The 24,962-nt window shown below is 54.9% G+C and overlaps 1 protein-coding gene across 19 annotated transcripts in view; it reads left to right on the top strand.

Moving 5' to 3' along the window:
* The window catches only part of CCDC57 (coiled-coil domain containing 57), a 114,386-nt gene extending 90,642 nt beyond the window's left edge, over window positions 1–23,744 (top strand). For 12 of the 19 annotated variants that reach the window (XM_031657182.1, XM_021928460.2, XM_017950098.3 and 9 more), the window contains 3 exons: window positions 163–267; window positions 845–1,061; window positions 7,925–8,250. In XM_031657182.1, the coding sequence (XP_031513042.1) occupies window positions 163–267; window positions 845–1,061; window positions 7,925–8,196 (594 nt within the window). In that variant the 3' untranslated portion in view covers window positions 8,197–8,250. Of the gene's footprint in view, window positions 1–162; window positions 268–844; window positions 2,318–7,924; window positions 8,251–12,380; window positions 12,584–13,369; window positions 14,627–16,389; window positions 20,559–23,341 lie in introns of those variants that run through there. The other 7 variants (XR_001896118.3, XM_017950103.3, XR_001896115.3 and 4 more) reach the window with 6 other exon arrangements.
* Window positions 23,745–24,962: the final 1,218 nt, after the last annotated feature.

The following is a 24,962-nucleotide window of genomic DNA, read 5'->3' as shown; positions in this document are numbered from 1 at the left end:
GGGAAACAGGTCCCTTCAGTCTAGGCTGTCACCAAATGATGTGAGTCTTTAATACCAGAAATGTGGGGAGGCATTCCTTCCCAATCTTGTGGGAAGACTCACGGACACACACCATCAGTGAATGTGAATACCAGAGTCCTCTCGTGTAAATTCCCACGGCAGGACGCCAAGAGTGCCGAGGAGGAGTGTCCTTCTGGACCCTTGGGAAAGCACCGGCCCCGCCCAGCACAGGTGGGCAGCAGATTTGATGCCCTGCGAGGCCCGAAGGTGAGAGTGGCAGTGCCTGTGCCGGTGCGGCTGCGTGGGGTGTGGCCGGCAGGGAAGCTGGGGTCTGGGCCCTCTGGGCCTCTCGGCGGGGCCTTCCCTCTGCACCTGCCTTTGTGCCATGGCCAGGGGCTGCTCGCAATGGCAGGGTGAGCTGCAGAGCGTTTGCTGGGTGGTCCCACAAGGGCGATAAAGGTGTTGGGAGGGCCCCAGGACCCCTAAAGCACATGGGGGCCACGCTGGCCGTTCGTTGCTGTGCCCCTCAGGGTATCTGCCCTGCATTTCAACTCATTCCCCATCGAAACGGGACAGCCTCTGCCCTAGACGTGTTTTGTCGTTTGTTGAGATGAGCACTGAGATTCAGGCCCTGCTCACCCTTGGCGTTCCCAGCACTGAGACTCACTCCCCAGATGCACCCCTGTCTGCAGCTGCCTCTCCTGGGTGGTCCTGGGAGCATCTGCCTGGGCCTTTGAGCCAGGCCCACTGTCTCCTTACTGCTTCCAGGGGAGTGGCTGGGGGAGTCCTGTGGCTTCCTCTGGGTTGGAGAGGGTGGCTTTCAAGACAATGATGTCTTTTCTAGACACAACGCAGCATCCACACGGTGACCTGTAAATCACCTCGGCAGAAAGAAGGCAGGTCCCCAAAGCCACCCCAGGCTCCCAAGCGCCCTGAGGAGCATAGCCGCCAATCCCACAGCTCCTCCTCCCTTGCCAGTGGCGCCCTCCAGGACACTTGGAGGTTGCTAGACCTGGGATCCAGCCCTTCTGGCCTCACCTCCCAGGGTGACTCAACTCCAGGTAGGAGACTGCCCTCCCCAGGAGCTGCCCACAGCTGGCAGCTGGTGGGGGCCACCCTCTCCGAGGGGCACGTGGAGAGTCAGCACCCTGCATGCCTCCCACACCCTGAAATCCCTGCACTTTGGTTGAGTAATGCACGGAGTCTCCTTACCTCTCATTTGGCACCTGAGTGTTTCCCAGGTTATGGTGCAAAGCCCTGAAGGGCAGAAACCATGCCACCTCCTAGCGCAGCACTGTACACCCGGGTGCATGCTGACATAGAATGGAACGTCTACGTTCTAGGTGAGACGCGCAGGCGTTGGTATACTTTAGACAGCCCGGCTCCCGGGGAAGAGTCAGGCCAACCCCAGTGATGCTCAGCCTCGGGGGCCAGACAACCGTCACGCCGCATCCTTGTCCTCATCCTGCTTTGCTGCACAGACATCGTCGCCCTGAGGCTTTGCTGTGCACCTAAGTCATAGGCCTGGTAAACTCAGCAGGTCACAGTGCCAGCTCCTGCGAATGGTCTCAGGATGTTTTCAGGAAGGTCTATTTGAAGGGTGCACCTTGTGGGGACTGCATGGGTCCATGACGTAGGAAGAAGGGTGGAGAGAGATGCTGCTTCGAAGCAGCTAGAGTGGTGGGACGTGCAATGTGTTGGGGCGAGAGCACGCGTCTGTCCTGTGTGCCTGCGTGGAGGGCGTCCCCTTCTTACCTTGCAGCTTCTGTCTTCCATCATGAGGACGTGCCGCATTCATTTAAGCATTCTCTCCTTCATGCGCATTGTAGGCTATTTCCAGTCCTTTGCCATCACAGATACTGTTAGAATAGAAACCTTACAGGCTGCAGTGTGTGAAAATACACGTGTAAGTGCCCCGGCTTGCTTAGTCGAGGCTGCCTGCCCACCACGTGTGGTGGACACCATCGCCTCAGCCTCCACTGCCCACCCGGAGGCTGCCCCCAGCAGCAGCGTCTGAGAGTCGTGGAGCCACACGGAGCTTTTGCCGGTGGCAGGCAGGGTTGGAATCAGCGCCTCTGTTAGGAGGTCGTGCCTCTTCGTGTGTGTTTAGGAGTTACTTCCTTTTGCTGTTCTTCAGTTCTCTGCCCCTCTGTATATTAGATTGTCGTCTGTCTTACTGATTTGTAGCAGCTCGTTATATGTGAGAGAAATTCGGCCTTTTTGGTGATAGCAGTGCAAATGTTTTCTCCCAGTTCTTCATATTTTTAAATGTTTCGTGTGGTGTTTTTTTATGTTCATATTTTTTATTTTTATGTAATTTAATGTCCTTGTTTTTTATATTTTCTGGTTTTTTTTTTTTTTTTTTTCCTTTGAGACAGAGTTTTGCTCTTGTTGCCCAGGCTGGAGTGCAATGGTGTGATCTCGGCTCACTGCAACCTCCGCCTCCCGGGTTCAAGTGATTCTCCTGCCTCAGCCTCCCGAGTAGCTGGAGCTACAGGCACCCGCCACCGCTCCAGGCTAATTTTATATTTTTAGTAGAGATGGGGTTTCACCATGTTGGCCAAGCTAGTCTCAAACTCCTGACCTTGTGATCTGCCCGCCTCGGCCTCCCAGAGTGCTGGGATTACAGGAGTGAGCCACCGCTCCCAGCCAGAATCCCTTCTTATTAACCCCCAATGGCAATGGCTCCCAGTTTTCCATTGCTCATGCTTCCTGCGTATTTGGACTCCCGCCTTTGTTATGATGCTAAATGTTCCATGTGCGTTTGGGGCTGTATCCGGACGGTTCGTTCAGCCGCAATCAGTCTGTTCACAGGCAGTTCCATCGGGTCGGAATCAGTGTCACCTCCTGGTCCTTTTACCTGTCTGGCTGATCTAGGATCTCCTCTTTACCCTTCTCTCTCAGAATTTTCTTGGTTATTTGCATGTATTTGTTTTTTCTTTTTTCTTTCTTTTTAAATTTAGTAGAGAGAGGGCTGGAGGCAGTGGCTCATGCCTGTAATCCCAGCACTTTGGGAGGCCGAGGCAGATGGATCAGTTGAGGTCAGAAGTCTGGCACCAGCCTCTGCCAACATGGTGAAACCCTGCCCTACTAAAAATACAAAATTGCCAAGTTCGGTGGTGCATGCCTGTAATCCCAGCTACCTGGGGCTGAGGCATGAGAACGCTGAACCCGGGAGGTGGAGGCTGCAGTGGAGCTGAGATTGCACCACCCTTCCAGTCTGGGTGAGGGAATGAGACTGCCTCAAAAAAAAAAAATTGGCCGGGCTGTAGCTCAAGCCTGTAATCCCAGCACTTGGGAGGCCGAGACGGCGATCACTTAGGTCAGAGATCGGTGGTCATCCTGGCTGGGCCAAGGTGAAACCCCGCCTCTTACTAAAAAATACAAAACTAGTCACAAGTGGCGGGCTCTGTGGTCCCAGCTACCGGGAGGCTGAGGCAGGAGAACATGGAACCCGGAGGCGGAGCCAGTGAGCTGAGATCCGCCACCGCGACTCCAGCCTGGGCGACAGAGCCAGACCTGCCCCTAAAAAAAGGCCGGGTGCGTGGCTCAAGCCTGTAATCCCAGCACTTCTTTGGGAGGTCAGACGGGCGGATCACGTAGGTCAGGAGATCGAGACCATCCGGCTGACACGGTGAAACCGCTCACCAAAAATACAGTGCACCAGCCGGCTGAGGTGGCGGTGCCTCCGTAGTCCCAGCCACTGGGAGGCTGAGGCAGGAGAATGGCGAACCCGAGGCTTAGGAGCTGCAGTGAGCTGAGATCCGCCACTGCACTCCGTGCCCGGCTTACAGATGAGACTCCGGCTCTAAAAAAAAAAAAAATTTTTTTAGAGATGGTGTTCCTGTGTTGCCCAGGCTGATCTCAAATTCCTGGACTCAAGCGATCCTCCTGCCTCAGCCTCCCAAAGTGCTGAGATTGCAGGTGTGAGTCACCATGCCCGGCCTATTTTTGTATACTTTTTAGACTTGGCTTGTCTGAGTCTGGTTCCGCCAGCCCCTCCCCACAAACGCTATTGTAAGTGTTCTTGGGATTGATGCAGCTTCCCTTCTGCCTTAGGAAGGAATGGGGTTGTGTGGCTGGCTTCTGTTCCCCGTGTGCTTCAGTTCCGGCATCACGACTGTGGTGCGTTTCTCTCTGTCTTCCACACAGCCGCGTCCCGCTCTGTCTTCCTGACCCTCCCACCTGCACGCTATGGCTCTCCTTTGGGCTCAGGATTCTTAGGGGCACTGCCTCCTCGCGTTTTTAATTTACAACAAAACATGTTGTCCGAATTTTCATCAACTCAATGGAAAGTTCTTCTGGAGACTGTTCGTGTTCATTAGTTTGTTTCCTTTCTCCTTTCCTCTTGGAGCACTTTCGTTTCTTGGCTCCCCCCTCATTGTTTTTTATTTTTCTTTTTAGAGGCAGTGTCTCATTCTGTCACCCAGGCTGGAGTGCGGTGCCGCAATCTCGGCTCACTGCAGCCTCGACCTCTTGGGCTTGAGCGCTTCTCCCACCTCAGCCTCCCAAGTAGCTGGGACCACAGGCACACACCACCATGCTCAGCTAAGATTGTTTTAGTTTTTTGTAGAGACAAGGTCTCGCTATGTTGCCCAGGCTGGTCTTGAACTCCTGGGCTCAAGCGATCCTCTCACGTTACCCTCTCAAAGTGCTGGTATTACAGGCATGAGCCACTGTGCCTGGCCTCATCTTTAAAACAGGTAAATTTGGCCGGGCGCAGTGGCTCAAGCCTGTAATCCCAGCACTTAGGGAGGCCGAGATGGGCGGATCACGAGGTCAGGAGATCGAGACCATCCTGGCTAACACGGTGAAACCCCGTCTCTACTAAAAAATACAAAAAAAACTAGCCAGGTGAGGTGGCGGTGCCTGTAGTCCCAGTTACTTGGGAGGCTGAGGCAGGAGAATGGCGTGAACCCGGCAGGCGGAGCTTGCAGTGAGCTGAGATCTGGCCACTGCACTCCAGCCTGGGCGACAGAGCGAGACTCCGTCTCAAAAAAAAAAAAAAAAAAACAGGTAAATTTTTACTTGACTAGCTATTTGAAAAAGTTTGTATGGAAAATGAAGCCAGAGCCATTTTCCAATCTAGCAGAGTTTTGTTGTTGATTTTAGCTTTAAGTACAAGTCTGCACCTGTCAGGCTTTTAACAGCTGATACAGCTTCTCTCTTCCCTTTCCCCACATACACTGCACTTTGCAGATACGGCCTGTTCTGCTCCTGGTTCGCTCTCCCTCCTCTCTTCCAGGAACAGGACAAGCTCAGGGAAGCACTTGCCAGCCCGTGTTCCTCCTCCTGAAACAAGGACTTAGGTCCTCCCCTCAGGGCTGCCCTCGCCTCTGAGAAGTGCCCTCTCTCTGCTCTTTCTGGGTCTTTAACGAGGCATCTGTGTGTCTTCGACACGGCCCTTGCCAAATTCCTGCAGCCTTTGGTAGCCCCCCTCCACCAGCACCATTTCTAGCTCTTAGTTTTAATGAAAATGAAGTTTGCATTTTTGCTTTTCATTATTATTATTATTATTTTTGCTTTTGGATGGTTTACAAGGATAGTGGAGGAGTGCTAGCTTCGTGATGCCTTCTTCAAATCTGAAATCTGTCTTGTTTTCTGATCAGTGCAGCCGAAGAAATGCATATTCCCCCAAGCGCTGCTTTGCTTTTACCGTGTCTCCTAAATCTTGGCATCCCCATGGTTCCCTTGTCCTTCCCTAGCAGGACTTACAATTCAACTCATTTTGCTTTAACTTAAATGGAATTTTTCCTTAAGTTTCTAGATTTGTGGAATTTTATTTTTTTGTCTGTTATTGATTTCTAATGTTTTTACATTCTGGTCAGAGAATTAAATTACTGTAATGTTAATTCTTCTGAGAGGAAAATATTAGTTCTTAAACTACAATTATCAATTTATCTGTTTTTGTCAATTGTTGCTTTATGTGTTTTGAGGTCCATTGTTAGGTGCATATATGTTTAGGTTTTTTGCCTTCTTGATCTTTTCCTCCCTTTACCAGTATGTAACATCCCTTATAACCCCTCATGTCGTATTTCACCAAAAAACCTATTTTGTCTGACATGAAAATTGCTATAGGCCGGGTGCGGTGGCCCACACCTGTAATTGCAGCATTTTGGGAGGCTAAAGTGGGAGGATCACTTGAACCCAGAGGTTCCAGACCAGCCTGGGAGATATAGTGAGACATCATCTGAAGAAAAAAAAAAGGGCCAGGCACAGTGGCTCATGCCTGTAATCCCAGCACTTTGGGAGGCTGAGGCAGGAGGATCACTTGAGCCCAGGAGTTCAAGACCAGCCTGGGCAACATAGCAAGACCTCATCTCTGCAAAATAATAATAATAATAATAATAATAATAATAATAATGAAATGATACTGAAATAGTTAACAATTTAGTAGCATCTAAATTAATGACATGAATGACTATTGTCGGACATGGTGTTTAGTCACAATGTCACGCAGCTGTGTTGAACAGCCACACTCCTCTTGGGCCTGAAACAGGCCTCAAGCCACCCTCCTGCTCATGTCCACAGCCCTCCTTTGCCAACCTATCCAGACCCAGCAGTTACCCCATCCCAGGGCATGGCCTACCTCTGAGGCTGGAACAGCTGCCTGGAGTTGGAGCTCCCCCATACACCCTGGATGCGGCTCTTTGGAGGACCCACCTCCAAGCCTAGCCTCCTCTCACCTGCGTTTTTATGACAGCCTTAGATAGGTCTCCACACAGACTGGTGGGGCCCAGCACATCCAACCTCATCTCCCTCCTTTCTTCCCCCAGCCACCTGCACTCCAGCTCCAGCCTGCCTGCACCTGTGGGTGCCTCCCAACCCCTGTGCACCTGTGGGTACCCCACCTGCAGACCCTGCAGCACCTGCAGGCACCCTTCTTGTTTGCCCAGCACCTGCCTCCTCCAAAGCCTGCACAGGAGACCTGTCCCCCGTCCAGCTTCCTTCCTTCCTGCACCAGCCCCAGGCCATGCCATTTTGCTTCCTAAACTTGATTCCACTGGTCTGCTTCAGAATGTCTCTGAGGGCAGGGGCATGGTCTGCAGGTGGGGTACCCACAGGTGCACAGGGGTGGGGGGCACCACAGATGCAGGGGCATGGTCCTTGATTCCTGTCCCTTCCGTTTACAGGGAGATAACTGGGAGAAATGGGAGCATGGGAGGCCCCGAGTCTACAAAACCTAGGAGTCTCAGAAAATGTTTGATAGACTAGAGAAACTACCAAGCATTATCCAAAAAAATGTGAGGCTTGAAAAATAGACACTTCCTGGATGGAAGCATTAAATATACAAAGGCAGCAGTTTTCTCCAAAGTAAAGTAATCTGTAGCGTCATTCTAATCAAAATACAGACATAATTTCTCACCACTCCCACCCCCACCCCCGCCCCCACCTTCGGCCCGCTCAGCGGAGCCTGGTAGATAAGAATGTAGCTGTTCTCCAGGAGCCAAGGAAAGAAAGAACCATTCAACAACTGGCAGGGTGGGAACACAGCTCACTCGATCTCCACTTCCTCTCACGGAGACCACACACTACCAGGCATTCCAGGCCGACAGAGGGACTCCAAGACAAACCACGAAAATACGCAGAAGTAGAATTGAGTATTTACAAATGGCCGGACGAGGGTTAACCTTAGATACGGGTGAAGAAATCACAGATTTCTAAGGTAGTGTTTTTACCTGGAAAGATATTCTTCAGCAGCACAACAGAAGCCAGCGTACATAAAGCGCACCGCAGGCCGAGTGGCAGCCAGTGAGGACGGAAGCCCTCCCTAAGGCAGTTCTAGAGAAGCACCCAGGCACATGTCTGACCTCACCCCCAGAGAAGGACCTGCTTCTGATGCCGACCCCTGCAGCAGACCTGCCTCCACCTTCTTAGAGTGCACCTTATGGGTGTGTATCGAGTGCTCCAAATGTCCTTTCAGGAGTCGGTACAGGGACCAGCCACCCAAGAGTCTGTCCCGTGTCTGTGGGCAGCAAAGCACCGCAAGTTCCGGAGCACCTCACTGGGGCAAAGGATGCTCCAAACCCTGTCTCCGGGTGCGTGGGGCGTCCTGCACTAATGAGTAACACCACATCACGTTTCAGTGGACTGTGTTCCTTCCCCCTCTTCTCTTACTCCCTCCCAGTCCCTACCCCTCAGGCCACAGCTGCCCAGTGCCCCTGCACCCCTCCAGACTCCCCAGCCACCCTCTGAGAACAGAAGTGGTTTTTTAAATATATGTGTATATCCTCTTTCCTTTCAATCGCATATTGTGTGGGCAGCTTGCTTTTTTATTTATGTCTGCAGTATTTTTCTATGTCAGTACACACAGAGCTGACAGATCTTTCTGGTAGTTTTGTGAGCAGCTGCATCAGCTCACCTCCCTTTGTTTTGTTGGCTGATGTTTGTGGACACTTGGACGGCCTGTCGTTTTTAGCTCTTAAGACAGTGAAGCTCCTGTGCGTGTGCCCTGCGTGCTCACAGAGGCTGCTGTTAGATCAGTATCTAGGAGGGAAATAGCTGGGTCGAAGGTAGGGGCAGTTTGAGTTCTGAGTGCTGTTACCCAATTGCCCCCGGGACATTGGCCCAACTCCTGCTCCTGGTTGCAGGCGTGAGGCACCTTTCCTCACTCAGTACTGGTGGATTTAGCAGATGGTTTGGGTGCTTTTTTGTTTGTTGGTTGGTTTGTTTTTTGGTCAATCTGATAAGTCAAAACTGATACTTCGTTATTGGTTTTAATTTGCCTTTTTTTCCCTAGTCCATTTTATTTTATGTATTTATTTTGAGATGGAGTCTCACTCTGTCGCCCAGGCTGGAGTGCAGTGGCACAATCTCAACTCACTGCAACCTCTACCTTCTCTGCAAGGTTCAAGCGATTCTCCTGCCTCAGCCTCCTGAGTAGCTGGGATTACAGGCGCCTGCCACCGTGCCCAGCTAATTTTTGTATTTTTAGTAGAGACAGGGTTTCACCATGTTGGCCAAGCTGGTCTCAAACTCCTGACCTCAAGTGACCCTCCTGCCTTGGCCTCCCAAAGTCCTGGGATCACAGGCATGAGCCACCGCACCCAGCCTTATTTTGTGTTTTTGAGACAGGGTCTCAGTCTATTGCCCAGGCTGGAGTGCAGTGGCACTGCCATGGCTCACTAAAGCCTCAACCTCCCAGGCTCCTCAGCCTCCCGGGCTCAAGCATTCCTCCTTCCTCAGCATTCCCAGCAGCTGGGACCACAGGCGTACACCACCACACCTGGCTAATTTTTTACATTTTGTAGACAAGACCTTGCCATGTTGCACAAGCTGGTCTTGAACTCCTGGGCTCAAACAGTCCTCCCACCTCGGCCTCCCAAGTGCTGGATTGCAGGCGTGAGCACCTGGCCCAATTTGCCTGGCTGTTGTTTGAGTCAGGATCTCCCTCTGTCACCCAGGCTAGAGTACAGTGGTGCAATCCCAGCTCACTGCAAACTCCACCTCCTGGGCTCAAGTGGTTCTCCCACCTTAGCCCCTTGAGTAGTTGGGATTATGGTGCACACCACCACACCTGGCTAATTTTTAATTTTTTTGTAGAGATGGGTTTTCCCCATGTTAGCCCGGGCTGGTCTCAAACACCTGGGCTCAAGTGATCTACCTCGGCCTCCCAAAGTGCTGGGATTACAGGCGTGAACCATCGCATCTGGCCCAATTTGCCATTTTTAAAGGATGAGGTTGGTGATTTTTCCTATCAGTTGGCCATCTTATATGTGGTATATGTGTTGTTGACATTTTTGTCCTTTTCAAAGGGGACTAGGAAAGCTGGCAACAGAAAAATGGGTGTTTGTTGTGACTTCTGAAAGTCAGGGATTCAAAGGGAGACAGGAGCTTTCCAGAGAGGGCCCTGCTGTGGGGGCCTGGACTGGAGACCAGAGGGAGGCCTGAAGCCTGGTTTACAGACACATGCAATCAGAATGGTTTTGTGTGTTTTCCTTGAACATTTGTTGAGTGCCTGCTAAGTGCCAGGCACCATACCTGGTGTTTCACCTGTGCTCAGGTATTCAGGCTAAGGCCGTACAGCTACTACGACGCCATTTTCAAGTGCAGAAACTGAGGCCCAAGGCCACATGGCCACAGAGCCCATAGCTGAGGGTCCCAAGGCCCAGCCCTCACTCCACACCCTGGAGTTCTGGAAGGGACTTATCTGATTAGAGCAGGGGGAGGGCCAAGTGTGTCATGGGGACAGAGGAGATGCTGGGCCAGAGCTTCTGAGGAATGCGGCTGTGCTGTGGGGGTGGGGAAGGCTGCACAGGAGAAGGGGGTAGGGCTGCCACATGGGGCCTCATCGAGATTGGGGCCAGGGCTCAGTGGGCGGCTCCCTGGAGGTGGGAGTTGGCGGCGGTCCCTGCCGTGCACCCTCTGGGTGGGTCGGGTGAGTGATTTTGTTTTCTTCTGGGTGGAGGCCCCCTCCCCCCCACTCTCATTCCCCACCCCACCCTCCAGCTGCAGAGGATGGTTTAGGAGCAAAAAGGTCACAACTTTAAAGGGGGCCCCATGTTAATGCTGGCTTTTTTTTTTTTTCTTTAAAAAATTTGTTCTTTTGAAATTTATATTTGTTTCTCCACAGATTTTGAGATGTTTCCTTTAAAAAAGAAAAAAAAAAAAAAAAGGTTGTGGCTGGGCGAGTTGGCTCACGCCTATAATCCCAGCACTTTGGGAGGCCGAGGCGGGTGGATCATGAGGTCAGGAGTTCAAGACCAGCCTGGCCAAGATGGTGAAACCCCGTCTCTACTAAAAATACAAAAACTTAGCCGGGCACAGTGGCGGGTACCTGTAATCCCAGCTACTCCAGAGGCTGACGCAGGAGAATCGCTTGAACTCAGAGGGCGGAGGTTACAGTGAGCCAAGATCTCGCCACTGCACTCCAGCCTGAGCAACAGAGTGGGACTCCATCTCAAAAAAACAAAAAAAAGGTTGCATACATTTTTTTAATTTTTGAGACAGAGTCTCCCTCTGTCGCCCGGGCTGGAGTGCAGTGGTGCGATTTCAGCTCACTGCAGCCTCCACCTCCCAGGTTCAAGTGATCCTCCTGCCTCAGCTTCCTGAGCAGCTGGGACCAGAGGTGTAAGCCACCATGCCCGGCTAATTAAAAAAATTTTTTTTGTAGAGACAGGGTCTTACTATGTTGCCCAAGATGGTCTCAAACTCCTGGGTTCAAGCAGTCCCATGTCAGCCTTCCTAAGCTCTGGGATTACAGGCGTGAGCCACCGTGCCTGGCCCATAAAATGTTATCTTAGGTCGCATGATTCTGTTGACTGACTGCTAACTTGGTTATTTTTTTAAGCTGTTGGTAGAATTAGAGCATTTCTGGGCAGTTCTGTGTGTTGAAGACACCTTATAGCCAGGCTTTTTTCATCTAAAGATCCAAAGGGAAAGAAGGACAAAAACCGCCCCCTCTTTCCCCCTCTTGCCCCCTCTTGCTGGACAGCCCGAGATCACACAGGGCTGGAGTGACTGCGCCCTGCTCGGGCCCCAGTGGTTGTCGCAGGCTGGGGCTCTTTGCTCAGACGGAGGCGAAGTCCAAAGTCACAGAGCCCCAGCTGGTGGAGTCAGGATCTGAATCCAAGCCCTGGATCCAGTCCAGGCCAGAGCCTCCTTTGCAGAGAAGGTTCTAGGTGCCCATGCACAGGGTGACTGCCAACCTTGTGGAGTGGGGTCAGTGGTGGCCCTGCAGGCTGGCTTGGTCTTCTGAGGCCATGTCAGTGCCACCCCAGGGCCACCCTCCATGGCAGTGTGGGGCCAACAAGCCTGTCTTCCCATTTTTCTCAGAGAGGCTGGAAATCCTGTTCGTTTTATATATACAGTGTTTCCTTTCTAAAATATTGGCAACTAAGTAAATCCAAACAAGGTGTGGGCCAAATCATGGCACACTCCTGCCCCACGGGTGGCCCTCCAGCTAAGAGTCATGTTTACAGTTTTAGAGGTTTGGTGGACTCCAGTGGGACCACGCCTGGGGATGGAGTGGCTGTGGGTGAGTGCGTCTCGACTCCCACACCTGGCCTCTGAGCACCAGCCTCCCCTCACCCAGTCACTGTGGCCCTGCAGGGGCTGCCAGCCTCTGCATTCGGGAGCCAGTGGGCGCCCAGGACACACTCCCTCCATCCCCTGCCTCGTGCCCTGTGCTTTTGAACTGAGACTGTCCTGGGCTTTTCCGGAAAGGCGGTGGCACTCCAGAGTGGCATCTCAGTGTGACTGGCCTCTGCAGGACCAGCTGGGCTCCCGAGATATACAAACATGCCTTGAGCATTTGGCCTCAGCACCAGCTCATCCTCACGCCCCCGCCCCTCCCCGCTCCCATGCCGCCTCCAGCCCCGACCTCCGCAGGCACTTTTGTGCTTCTTGTGACACCCAGGGCTTCCGTTCATTTTGTTCAGGAGAGCAGGTTGGGATGCCCCCGTCATGGATGGGCGAGGAGCCGGCTGTGGCACATGAAGAAATGGGGGACAGTGAAGAACAGTCTATGCCTCCCCTGTAAATGCGCAGGGAACATCACAGTCCGCTTTTCCGTCTGTGGTCTCTCCGTCGGGGCCCAGGAAACCTACACTAGAAGGTGCACGTCAGGCTCCTGGTGGCCAAGGTGAGATGGACAGCCCCAGACAGCTGCAAGACCAAGCTGCAGGCAGGCACAGGGGCCGCGGGGCTCTTATTTATTTACTTTATTCTTGCTCTATCGCCCAGGCCAGAGCGCAGTGGTACAATCTTGGCTCACTGTGGCCTCAACTTTCCAGGCTCAAGTGATCCACCTGCCTTGGCCTCCTGAGTAGCTGAGACTACAGGTGCACATCACCATGCCTGGCTAATCTTTTTACTTTTTAAAAAATTTTTTTGTAGAGACGGGGTCTCACTCTGGCACCCAGGCTGGTCTCGCACTCCTGGGCTCAAGCGGTCCTGCCACCTTGGCCTCTCAAAGTGCTGAGAGGACAGGTATGAGTCCCGAGCCCAGCCTGGCGTGGAGCCCTTCACCCACACATGAGCCAGGAGGCCAGCTTGGTGAGGAGCATGTGGGCTCCAGGAATGTGAGGGAGAATGAAGGGAGGCAGCTCCTCAGTGTGCAAAAACACGAGCACAGGCCTCACTGGTCACTGCCACGGCAGCCCTGCAGTGGGACCAGGACAGTCCTGCTGTCCAGGAAGGAGGGGACCCTGCTCTCTTGTGTCTCAGCGCCTGCCCCGTCCGTCTAGCCCCGTTGCTGCTCTCAGGACTCAGTGCCTGCCCCGTCCTTCTAGCCCCGTTGCTGCTCTCAGGACTCAGTGCCTGCCCCGTCCGTCTAGCCCCGTTGCTGCTCTCAGGACTCAGCGCCTGCCCCTGTCCTTCTAGCCCCGTTGCTGCTCTCAGGACTCAGTGCCTGCCCCCGTCCTTCTAGCCCCGTTGCTGCTCTCAGGACAAGCTGTGACTGACAGAGCAGTTCACGCTGGTGACGTTTTATGAGGCTAGACGTCTGCACAGCCCCACAGCACCTTGTCACGGAAGCTACAGGAATCCAAGAACCGGTGCTCTGGCCAAGAAGGGAGCACTGGGGTGTCCTGAATGGCACAGACAACCCCAGCCTCCCACCTTCACTGATTGTCACACCTGTGGCTTCTAAAGAAGGACAGGGCAGCCTCAGAACTTTCTCAGAAACAGATGGTCAAGTAGATGTTTGTTAGCTCTTTTCTTGAAATGGTAATGACGAAACCATGATTGCCACTTAGGAAAGTAACTTGTGTTGAAATAACTTTTAGAACAAAGTAAATACATTAAGAAATAGCCAAATCGGCTTACTTTCTGGTAATATTTATTCTATGGCCACACAACAGCTGGCACTCACTTCTGCTTCTGGCCAGGCTGTAGTTATAAGGACCAGACTTTAATGTTCCTCCATAAACAACTAGAAAACTGGAAAAAGTATATGAAACAACAGTTTGTAGACATTGGACAACCGGCCGAACAAGACCGAGATCCCGAACAAGACCGAGATCGAGGACGAGACCGCCACCCTTGTGGGAAGGACACAGGCAAGGCGAGCCCTGGGGCCCTGGCCTTCTGCCTGAAGGCCCTGTCTGGGCTGCCGGTACAGGGAGAGAAGCAGGGCCTGAGCAGAGCTGAGTACCCTTACGGAGTTGAGACTGCACTGGGGCCTGGGGAGATAGCAGGAGCCGGCGTTTCAGGGCAGAATCCAGCAAGGAGGAAACTGCAGAAAAGAGCTCCAGAAATCTGCACAGGGTTCTCTTGAGTGTGTACTGAGGACCAGCCTGCACGTGTATAGAAGAAAACGCCACAAAGCCAGGCAAAGAGGAGAAAGGAGCGTGTAAGGTGAACAACTTCCAGAGCTCACACAGGGTCATGACATACTGAAGCTACAGCCGGGGTGATGGGTCCCCGGTGATCACTGTGGACATTCAGTGGAGACTCCGGAGGAGCCACACCGTGGGAACGGGGCTGATGCTGTCTGCAGTGAAGGCTCATCTAGAACCTACCTGAGAAACTGCAGCTATAGGAATCCAAAGCCAGGCGTGTCAGCTCACGCCTGTAATCCCAGAACTCTGGGAAGCCGAGGTGGGCGGATCACCTGAGGCCAGGAGTTCACAACCAGCCTGGTCTACTTGGTAAAACCCCGTCTCTACTAAAAATACAAAAATTAGCCAGGCGTAGTGGTGCACGCCTGTAATCCCAATGACTCGGGAGGCCAAGGCAGGAGAATCACTTGAACCTGGGAGGCAGAGGTTGCAGTGAGCCGAGATTGCACCACTGTACTCCAGCCTGAGTGACAGAGCAGACTCTGTCTCAAAAAAAAAAAACACACCACATAACCCAACTTTTACCCAAAACAAGGCCCAACACCCTTTAAAAGACAAGAAGGGGAGCACTATGACCCCCACCTGTAATCCCAGCACTTTGGGAGGCCAAGGCGGACGGATCACTTGAGGTCAGGAGTTCACGACCAGCCTGGCCAACTTGGTAAAACCCCGTCCCTACTGAAAATATAAAAATTAGCCAGGTATGGTGGCAAGCGCCTGTAATTTCAACTACCTGGGAGGCTGAGGCACGAGAATCCCTTGAACCTTGGAGCCAGAGGTTGCAGTGAGCCGAGATCGCACCACTGCACTCCAGCCTGAGTGACAGAACAGACTCTGTCTCAAAAAACAAAAACAAAAAACAAGAAAACATGTAACCCACCTTTCTGTCAAAACAAGGCCCAACATGCTTTAAAAGATAAGAAGACTGGGTGTGGTGGCACATATCTGTGGTCCCAGCTACTTGGGAGGCTGGGGCAGGAGGATCATTTGAGCCCAGGAGGTCGAGGCTGCGGTGAACCATGATCATGCCACTGCACTCCAACCTGAGTGACAGAGCAAGACAGCCTCTCAAAAAAATAAATAAATAAAAAAGGCCAGGCACTTTGAGACGCCAAGGTGGGTGGATCACGAGGTCAGGAGATTGAGACCATCCTAGCTAACAAGGTGAAACCCTGTCTCTACTAAAAGAAATACAAATAAAATTAGCCAGGCGTGGTGGCGGGTGCCTGTAGTCCCAGCTACTTAGGAGGCTGAGGCAGGAAAACAGCGTGAACCCAGGAGGCGGAGCTTGCAGTGAGCCGAGATCCCACCACTGCACTCCAGCCTGGGTGACAGAGCGAGACTCTGTCTCAAAAAAAAAAAAAAAAAAGAAGAAGAGTTCTTTGCCTCTTGTGACATTTTCTGCCTAATTCTATTTTATTTTTTAATTTTTACTTTTTCTGTCTTTTTAAGTGGATCTTTTATTGTTGGATCTTTATTTTTAAAAAATTCAATCTAAGATTTTTTTTTCATTAGTCAGTTTGCTCATCTATAAATATCCATTGAACTATTGTCTACTGGAATTTAATCTCCACATTATTTATTTTCCATTTGTTTCATTTTCCTACATTCTTGTTTTACACTGGAGAAACCAAGTTTTCCTCTGCTGCTTTACAAGTTACACATTCTAATTTTGTCCTGTGGTAACATCTGCCAGTTCACACCGGGTTCACAGAACCTCATGCCTTGCAGTCGCCTCGTAGGCCCCTCTCAGGCATGTGTGCCACATGCTCCCCTCTGTGCCACCCCAGCCCTCGACTCTGAACTCCTGTGGGGCACCGGGGCCGCCTGGTTTCCTGTCCATGTCTCGCTCTCTTATGGCTTCTTCTGAGCTCTTTCCCCTCCTTCCTTCAGTGACTCCCCCAAGACTTTCTGTGTGGGCCTCGGACAGACTGAGGCTGTGTATCCCACCTGTTTCGGAAGCCCTGTGCTTGTATCCCTGTAGGTATTTGGAGGTTTATATTTAACATGTTTTGATATGAAGATGTAGAAGGATTTTGTGTAAGTTTGGTCTTACCCATATTCTGCCTTCATCGGCCTCCTCGATGAACTTCATTCTGTCCTACAGGAAGCACAGTTGCAGCTTAAAGAGCATGAACGTGCACCCACTTCACACAGACACACCCAGCTTGCCCCTGCCCTGGAGCACGCGTCTTCCTCTTGGAGAAAGCGAGGCTCCTTCCTTTCCAGGGCTGCCCCTGGAGACACTGGCCAGAGATCTTCAGTGAAACACTTCACTCTCTGGTCATAGAATTAAGAAACTGTAGCTGTCCCAACTAAATTTCAGGACAAATTAGCCCAGTTGGTCACGCTCACAGTCACTGCCTCCACCAGAACTGATGTGGTCCCCTGGGAACCGAGGTGTTTGCTTTGTGACTTGGGAAGGACAGCGGAAGGTATTTCCATTTAGCTCTTGGGGCCAGACTTTTTGTGAATGAAAATCTGCTGTGCATATCTTGGACACTGTCACATGCACTACCCTGTGTATTTCCATTTAAAACTGAAAGCCAGTGACAACTGACACCAATGCAACACAAGCAAGAGAGATTCTCGCCCTGAGACTCACTCGCCCTGAAACTCACTGTTGTTTTAGGCTTTCGGTGGACCCTGCTGTTAGTGTGCAAATTTTATGCCAGGTCCGTGGCCAGGGCTGAACCTCTTTCCTGAGGGGCTGGGGGACTCCTCCGAGGAGCAAGAACAGCCCGGCTGTTCACAGAGGAGCCGTCTGCAGGGGTGGAAGCACTGCTCAGGCGCTCTTTCAGCAAAACTCCAGGACCTGGACAAGCCATCACACTCATCACACTAGCAGCCAAAGCGGCCACAGGTCACTCATCTCTGCCACTTGCTCTCCGAGTGCTCCAGAGTCAAGGACTGCAGCCTGGCCAAAGGGGCAGTGGCCTGTGGCCTCTGACTCTGAGCTTGGAGAAGGCTCGCTGCTCCAACATCACGTGGACAGAGGCAAGGAGGCACGTGGGACGGGGAACGGGGATAGAGACCAGCCTGCCCCAGGAGCAGGGGGATCCTCAAGAAACGCTCATGCATTTTCTGACCAGGACTTCATCCTGAGGTGTGTGCAGAGTGACCCACAGCCTCCTCATCCGTGCCGTGACTCTGGGCGCTGTAGCCCACCCGCTTTCTGTACGAGAGCCTATTCTGGAGGCATCTGTCCTGAGAGCACCCGATGGCACTGTAAGATGCTGAGAGCAGCCGAGGCAGGAGGGCCGGCAGCTGACCCCTCCCAGAGTCCCATCTCAGGTGGATGCCGGTCCACGACTTCCAGCCCAGGGGCTGACGTGTCTTCTGCAGTCCATGTGGCAGGTGTTGCCAGGGGAGCAGGCAGTGCAGCTGTTGGACAGCAGGGGGTGTTTCTTCAACCCAGACTGCCCTCCTCCTCCGCCACAACAGGCCCCCTTCATTCTGGAACCTGCAGACCAACTCCATCTGCCTATCCCCAGTGTGCCAAGTGCCAGGCCCAGAAGCACGTACCTACCTGGGGGCCTCTTCCTCCTCCTCTCTGGCGGGGGCCACTTTGGCCCCTCATGCTAACCTCGCCCTGTGTACCGTGCAGCTGGAGTCAAACAGGAGGTGCAGCAATGCCATGGAGGGCGACAAGCCACACAGCAGGGTCCGAGGCAGCCATTCCCCACTCCCCACTCCCACGGCATCCGTGCCCCACCCGGGCACCAAGCCGCTGTGCCATGCATCCCCCACCCTTGACCTGCTGCAGGTGTGTGCACCTTTGCCTCTCTTCCCAGGGGAAGCAAAATCCCTGGAATCCAGAGGGTCACTGCCCAGATCTCTGGAGAGCAACTCCAGGCGCCTGGTCTTCAGGGGAGGAGGAGGAGTGGGGAGAGGCCTTTGGCCAGGCGTGTGGCCCTCCGTGTCCCAAGCAGGTTGGGCAGCTGCTATGTGCGTGGCTGGCGTAGCTCCTGCAGAGCCAGGCTCCCTGGAGGAGAGTGTGGCCTCCTTCCCAGCTGTCCATCCTCCTGCCAAGACATGCAGGGAGCAGCCCTGAGACACAGGTCTCAGCCAAAGTGAGTGGCAGGCAGTGCTGTTCCCCAGGGACATGGCGGTGACTTGCTGGTCTGTGGCCTGAGATGCTAGGGTGCCCACCTGGAGATGGGCGCTGGCCTGGCACACCTGGGAGGGCCCCATGGGCCCCTTTTGAAAGTTCCCTTGTCATGAATTTTACCTGGAATCTGCCCTGCACACTGGCCCATGCTGCTTTTTGCTGTCCCCAGACAGTGCCAACAGAGACCACAAGTTGTCTAAACACCACCCCAGGCACTCAGCACTCAGTGCAGAGTCCTGGCCCAAGGGGCATGAGGCCAGCATCCTCACTTTAGGACCAGGAAACCAGTTCCCATGCCCCCAAAACAGCTGAGACAGCTGCCACTTCCTGCTGCCCCAGCTCAGCTGCTGCATGTCACTTCCCTTCCGGGGCCTCAGGGCCTTCTGCCTTTTCTCCTCTGAAAGGCAGGACAGGGTCGGGTGCGGAGATACCCAGAGGCTGTCCAGCTCGCTGCCCGTCCCTGGCTCTCACCGTCCCAGCCTCCTCGCGGCCTCCTCAGCACCCACCAGCCTGCAGCCACTTGTGCTTGGGGTTCTTGGCACCTCTCCTTCCTGTGGGCTGAGCTCGATGGGCTGTGGTGGGGAGCCGGCCCAGGAGGAAGGCCATGCATCTCTGGGTCTCCTCTCGCCCAAGTGAGGCCTATGTGCCTGCTGTCCGCGATGCAGCCTCCAGTAGGGACAGACCCGCGTCTCTCAAAGCCTTATGCCCATGAAGTGTTTCCCTTAAATTCCCTTCCTTGGGGCCCCAGCTTGCACCCCACTACTGGGTGACCCCTCTCAAGGGCTGGGATGGGGCCCACATGAGGCAACACTGACAGTCTGTAGCAGACAGGCCTGGGCAGGCTCAGCAGCAGGGGACCCGCCAGTGCCGTTGCGGGAGGAGCCACGGTCGCCCAGAGGAGGTGCTGGCACGGAACAAGGGGTCAGCCTGTGGTCGGCACCCAGGCCCCCGAAGTCCCACCTCTCCTCTGCTTCAAAGGCCAGCAGGCGGGGCCTGAAGGATCTGGGGTTTCCTGCTGGCCCTGCCTCACTAGGCTGAGTGATGGGTGGCAGGACTGCCCAGAGCCCTGGATCCTGCAGCGCCTAGTACCCTCCCCTCTTGTGCATCTGCCCAGTGGGGGCTCCGGGCTCCATGTGCCAGTGAGGCGGGGAAGGCAGCTGGACAGAGCAGGCCCAGGGCATCCCCATGCAGAGGGGCCATAGGGTCCGGATCACCTGGGCCTCCCTCCCCTGCACCCCATTGCTCTTCTGTTGTCACACTCAGTCCCACAAAGGCAGCCCCAGGGCCACTGTGACCCCCAGGGCTGAGCTCCAGGAGCTCAGGGGTGGGGGTGTCCATTAGGAGGCATTAGCAGGTGAGGGTTGACACGGGCTGGGGAGACAGAGATGTGAGCCTCACAGGCGTGGGGACCCTGGAAAGGTGCACACAGCTTCTGGAGATTCGGGGTGGGGGGAGCCAAGTCACATTTGCTGTCACTGTCTGCACTGAGGGCCCGGGTGCCGTGCTGACAGCGGTGGGAAAAGCCTTGTTCCCGAGAGACTTCGAAATAATTCAGTGCATTTGAGAAGGGTTGATCTTGGGTGCGTGAGGAGCCCTGTGGCAGCCAGAGGGGGTCCAGCAGAACTTGGGCCCTTGGGACAGCAGGGGTGAACCCCAGAGAACAGCAGAGGCCACAGGGAGACAGAAGGGCCTCTGTGCCATAGAATGGACTTGAGGCCTGAGCTGCCATCAGGGCCAGGCCCTCCCCAGCCCCAAGGCAGGCTCTGGAGAACCAGGGAAGGCGTGAGCTCACCGTCCGGCCCTTCCCAAAGCCCTAGGAAGCCAGGTAGGTGTGCCCAGGGGCACCCAAAGAGCCCGGAGCGCCTGGAGAATGAGCCACCAGAGGCCAATTTGGTCAAGAGCTGGGCTGTGGCTCAGGTGCAGGAGAAGAAACCCACAGGTGGCCAGAAAGCTGGGGACCAGCTCTGTCCCCTTTGTGCTCAGAGTTCTCATGCCCCCAGGCTGAGATGGGAGCAAGGGCTGCACCTCTCCTGCAATAGGACAGGCTGTGTCCTCCCCAAGATTCCACCAGCTTCAAGCCTCCAAGGCAGGGCGCGGTGGCTCACGCCTGTAATCCTAGCACTCTGGGAGGCCGAGGCAGGCGGATCACGAGGTCAGGAGATCGAGACCATCCTGGCTAACATAGTGAAACCTTGTCTCTACTAAAAATACAAAAAAAATTAGCTGGGCGTGGTGGTGGGCACCTGTAGTCCCAGCTACTCTGGAGGCTGAGGCAGAATGGCATGAACCCGGGAGGCGGAGCTCGCAGTGAGCCGAGATCGCGCCACTACACTCCAGCCTGGGCGACAGAGCGAGACTCCGTCTCCAAATCTCTCCAAGTATAGTGCAGCCACCTGAGGGGATGGAGCCCAGCTCAGGTGGCCCTGCCTGAGCACACACCAGGCCCTGGGACGGGGTCAGCCTGGGAGGGGCAAGCAGGCCCCAGTCCCCCTCCCCTGGTTAATCACTGCAAGGCCTTGGATGTTTCAGGAACTTTCCAGAAGCTCTGTTCGGGGCCAGAGCACGAGCAGCCGGTGGGGGAGGGGTGCAGGACCCAAGAGGCGCGTTTCTCACGCTGTGCCCAGCAAACTGTGGTTCACATGGTTTCCCTCCGGCCCAATCAGCCCAATGCAGAAAGCGAAATCCCGGCCAGGCTCGGCAAAACAGGTCAGGCGAGAAGGAGGGGCGGAGAGTAGTGGAGGCCAAGAGTGTTTTTACCGACCAGTTACTGGGTTGACCTCAGATTAGCATCAGGTAGGAGAAGAATCCGGGGTCACAGGGAGTCACGCCTGGGGCAGCCGCCTTGACACATCCAGCTCCGTGCCTCCGGCCTAGGGCTGTACCCTGCCCTGGGGTCCTGGACTCCTGGCCAGTTCCCTGCCACCATCCCTGAGGAGGGCTTGGCAGGAAAAGGACCAGTGAAGAAACCAGAGCCTGCAAAGTGGATATTCTGAGCTAGGGGCCGGCCTGCCCTGGGGAGGGGGCCAGCTCACCCTCCCTGCTCCGGGGACTGTGCCCCACTCACACCTCCCTGCTTTGCCCCGGGATACAGCCAGGTCCTCCCAGCAGCACCAGCTCAGGCCTCCCAGGCAAAGAGGCAGGCCCTTCACCCTCCCTCAGCTCACTTTTTCTGAAAATCCCCGCAGGCATTGTCTCAGGAGGATCAAGTTGGGCAAAGCCTCCAGATTCCCTGTGCCTTAGAGAGGGACAACCAAGGCCCCTGCATGTGAGGAGACCCCTCAGGGTCACAGTGGAGTACTAGGGCCTGGCCAGAGGACCAGCTTCCCAGTGGGAAGCCCTTTCCACGGGATACCCCACCTTCTGCGAGCCGGCGTGGGGAGCTGGGGGAGGGAGTGGGGGGTGGGAGTGGGGATGGGGGGATTATTGTCGAGAGATAAGGTGGGAGCCTTTGTGTGAAGAGGAGGAATTCCTCTGGGGGTTGGAAGCAAAGGGAGCAGGCAGCATCCAGGGCCCCCCAGGACCCCAGCAGGGGGCCAGGGACTGTGTGACGCCGACGAGGCTGCAGGGAAAGGAATACTGGTTCCAGGTGTCTTGAGACCCCAAGAGTGGATCAGAGTGGAAGAAGCTGAGATGCGAAGAGGGGCCCAGGGCCAGGGCCGGGAGCGTGTGGCTGCCCCCATGTGCACTGCACAGCCCAGCAGAGAAACAGTGCGTCATTGCCGGCAACCCCAAAGCACAGATGCTTCCCAGTCAGCCAGGCTGCACGCAGACCACACAGGCTGGGCTCCAGCAGGAGGCCTTGGCCGCCGGCTGACCTGCCCAGGTCAGCCTGTCCAGACTGCCCACCGGGCCACACTCAGCCATGCACTGGAGCCCTCTAGACCTCACCCCAGCCACGATGTGGCCACTCAGTGGACGCTGAGCTCACATCTTACTGTGGATTTTTTGTTTGTTTTGTTTTTTTGAGATGGAGTTTTGCCCTTGTCACCCAGGCTGGAGTGCAATGGCACCATCTCAGCTCACTGCAACCTCCGCCTCCTGGGTTCAAGCGACTCTCCTGCCTCAGCCTCCTGAGTAGCTGGGATTACAGGTGCCCACCACCGCGCCCGGCTAATTTTTTGTATTTTTAGTAGAGACAGGGTTGCGCCATGTTGGCCAGGCTAGTCTTGAACTCCTGACATCAGGTGATCCGCCCCTGTTGGCCTCCCAAAGTGCTGGGATTACAGGCGTGAGCAACAGCGCCGGGACCTGCCATGGATTTGTAGTAACATTTTGCTGCTGTTTTACCAAAAAAAAAAAAAAACCCACATTCTTAATTTTAAAAATGAAAAATAGAGAAAAACTGGCCAGATACAGATCCCCTACAACACCTCTCTGCGAAGACGGTCTCAGCCGATGCTTTGGAAGGGCTACCTGGCATTTAGGCCCCAGCCTCTGTGTGTGGCACACTCCTGGGCCCTTGGCCTGTTCCCAGCCACATGGTACCCACTAGCGCGGCCTTTCCTTTGGCCTCGAAAGCCTGGCGCTGCTGGCCCATCGAGGAGGCGGGGGCAGGGGATGTGTCTCAGAGGGTAGGGACACCTGGGCGGCCTGGGAGGAGAGGCTTCGAGTCAACCATTTACCGCAGCAGCCCGCCCCCTCCTGGGACCCATTACGAAATGGCCATGGCAGGACCATTTTCAGAGCCAGATATCCAGGTGTCCAGTGGAGGGGCAGGCCCAGCCCCTGCCAAGCAGGACCCACTGAGCAAGGCGAGGCCACGGCTCTCTGGTCACTCCAGGAGGATCCTTTGGCCTTCATGGACTCCTGGAGGACAGCCAGGCCAAGGGTTACAGGGCCCCTGCTGGCCGGGGACACAGAAGCACTGCACATGTGCAGTGCGTGCGAGCACAGCCTCCTGCCCCTCCTGACGCGTGCTGTTTTCTTCTCGTGTCTCTTTGCCTGATAGAGCTCCCGGCTCCTCCAGCAGTCGATAGGAGCCCCGTCAAGATGCAGGCAGGCATTGCCACCCCAGGGATGAAGACGGCAGCCCAGGCAAAGGCCAAGCCCACAGGAGCCTCCCGGTCTCATCCCGCAAAAGTTAAAGACTGCCAGAGGCCCCCCAAGATCCGTAACTACAACATTAAGGACTGACTTCCTCCCCCCGCCCCGCCCCACCCCCCTCGGGGCTTCCGCATGGTGCCTGCGCTTTCACCTCCGTGGTGGGGGTGTGTGGGCACAGCGTGCAGGGTGGAGGCAGGGAGCTGCAGGACAGGCTCCCAAGTGCTGAGGCGACCCTGCTGACCGAAGGCCTCCCTGAGCGCCAGGCCCATTAAAACCAGGTTCTTCCCTGGGGCGTCTGCTTGGCCATAGCATTGTTTATCTGTCCTACTTGGGAAATGCAGTATGAAGTGCTTGTGCCAGAGCCTGGCCTGCCTGTGTCACCACCCACAGCCACCTGCACACCGGTGGTGTCGGGGACAGCGTGGCCTCTTCCTCAGAGCCTGGTAGTGGGTAGGGGTCAGAGCAGAAAGCCCACCCACAGAGCAAGTGTCTCCCGAGAGTGCCATGGGAGGAGCCCTCCCAGGAGTGAGAGCCTTGGCTACCAGTGAACCTGGCCAAAGTGACCCCTGGAAGCCAGGTGGGCACCTGGGCCTCATGCAGGTCGCGGTGCGCATGTCAGGCGCTGACAGGGTGGAGGCCAACCCAGGACAACGGTCACTGCTGGGCCTTCCACGCCCACCCCCACAAAGGATAACAGCAAGATATCCCTGCCACCTGGGTGCCCAGGGCCAGGTACCTGCAAGGACGAGAAACACACATGTAAACTGATGTCCGTCTGCCTGGAACACACTACACTACCCCGCCAAAAAGCAATTCCAAGAGTCCTTGCATGTCCTCCACACGGACACAGTGCTCTGCAACCAGCACCAGCAGGAGGGTGACTTGTTGGGGGTTCATGTCCCACCCCCACTCCTCCAAAGCCCTGCCTCTGTCCCCCCCCCGCCCCCTGCCTGGCACCCAGGCCTGGTCACACTCTGCCCACAGCAGAGTGCAGGGGTGGAGGCAGCCGGTACCCCGCTAGGCGAAGTGACAGGCCTTGCCGTATACCCTCGGGCCACCTTTCTGAACCGGGCAGACAGCTTCTCTGGGAAGACGATGGGAGAACGCTGCTCTCAGCCCTAACCTGCCATGCTGCCTCGGCAAATCATGGGACCTTTGCAGCTTCGGTTTACACCCGTGTAAAATACAGACAGTGCCATCGGCTGGTCTAGCTCAAAGGTGTGCAGGCTGGATAAACATGACAAGCAGAGATCACACCGCACAGACAGGCTGCAGTCCCCAAGGCAGGAGTCACTGCCGCGCAGGCATTTGAAGTTAGCGTCCCTCACTTGCTTCATGCGAATCCACAGACGGAGGTGGGGATGGGCTGGGGGGCTCTCAGTGCTCTGTGATCTCCCACACAACCTCTGCCTCTTGGGTTCAAGCTATTCTCCAGCCTCAGCCTCCCCAGTAGCTGGGACTACAGGCACGCGCCACCGCACCCGACTAATGTTTGTATTTTTAGCAGAGATGGGGTTTCACTACAT

Source organism: Papio anubis, chromosome 17 (assembly GCF_008728515.1).
Source record: "Papio anubis isolate 15944 chromosome 17, Panubis1.0, whole genome shotgun sequence".
Taxonomy (NCBI): domain Eukaryota; kingdom Metazoa; phylum Chordata; class Mammalia; order Primates; family Cercopithecidae; genus Papio; species Papio anubis.
The sequence above is the reverse complement of the archived record's forward strand: the minus strand, read 5'-3'. Positions and strand labels throughout refer to the sequence as shown.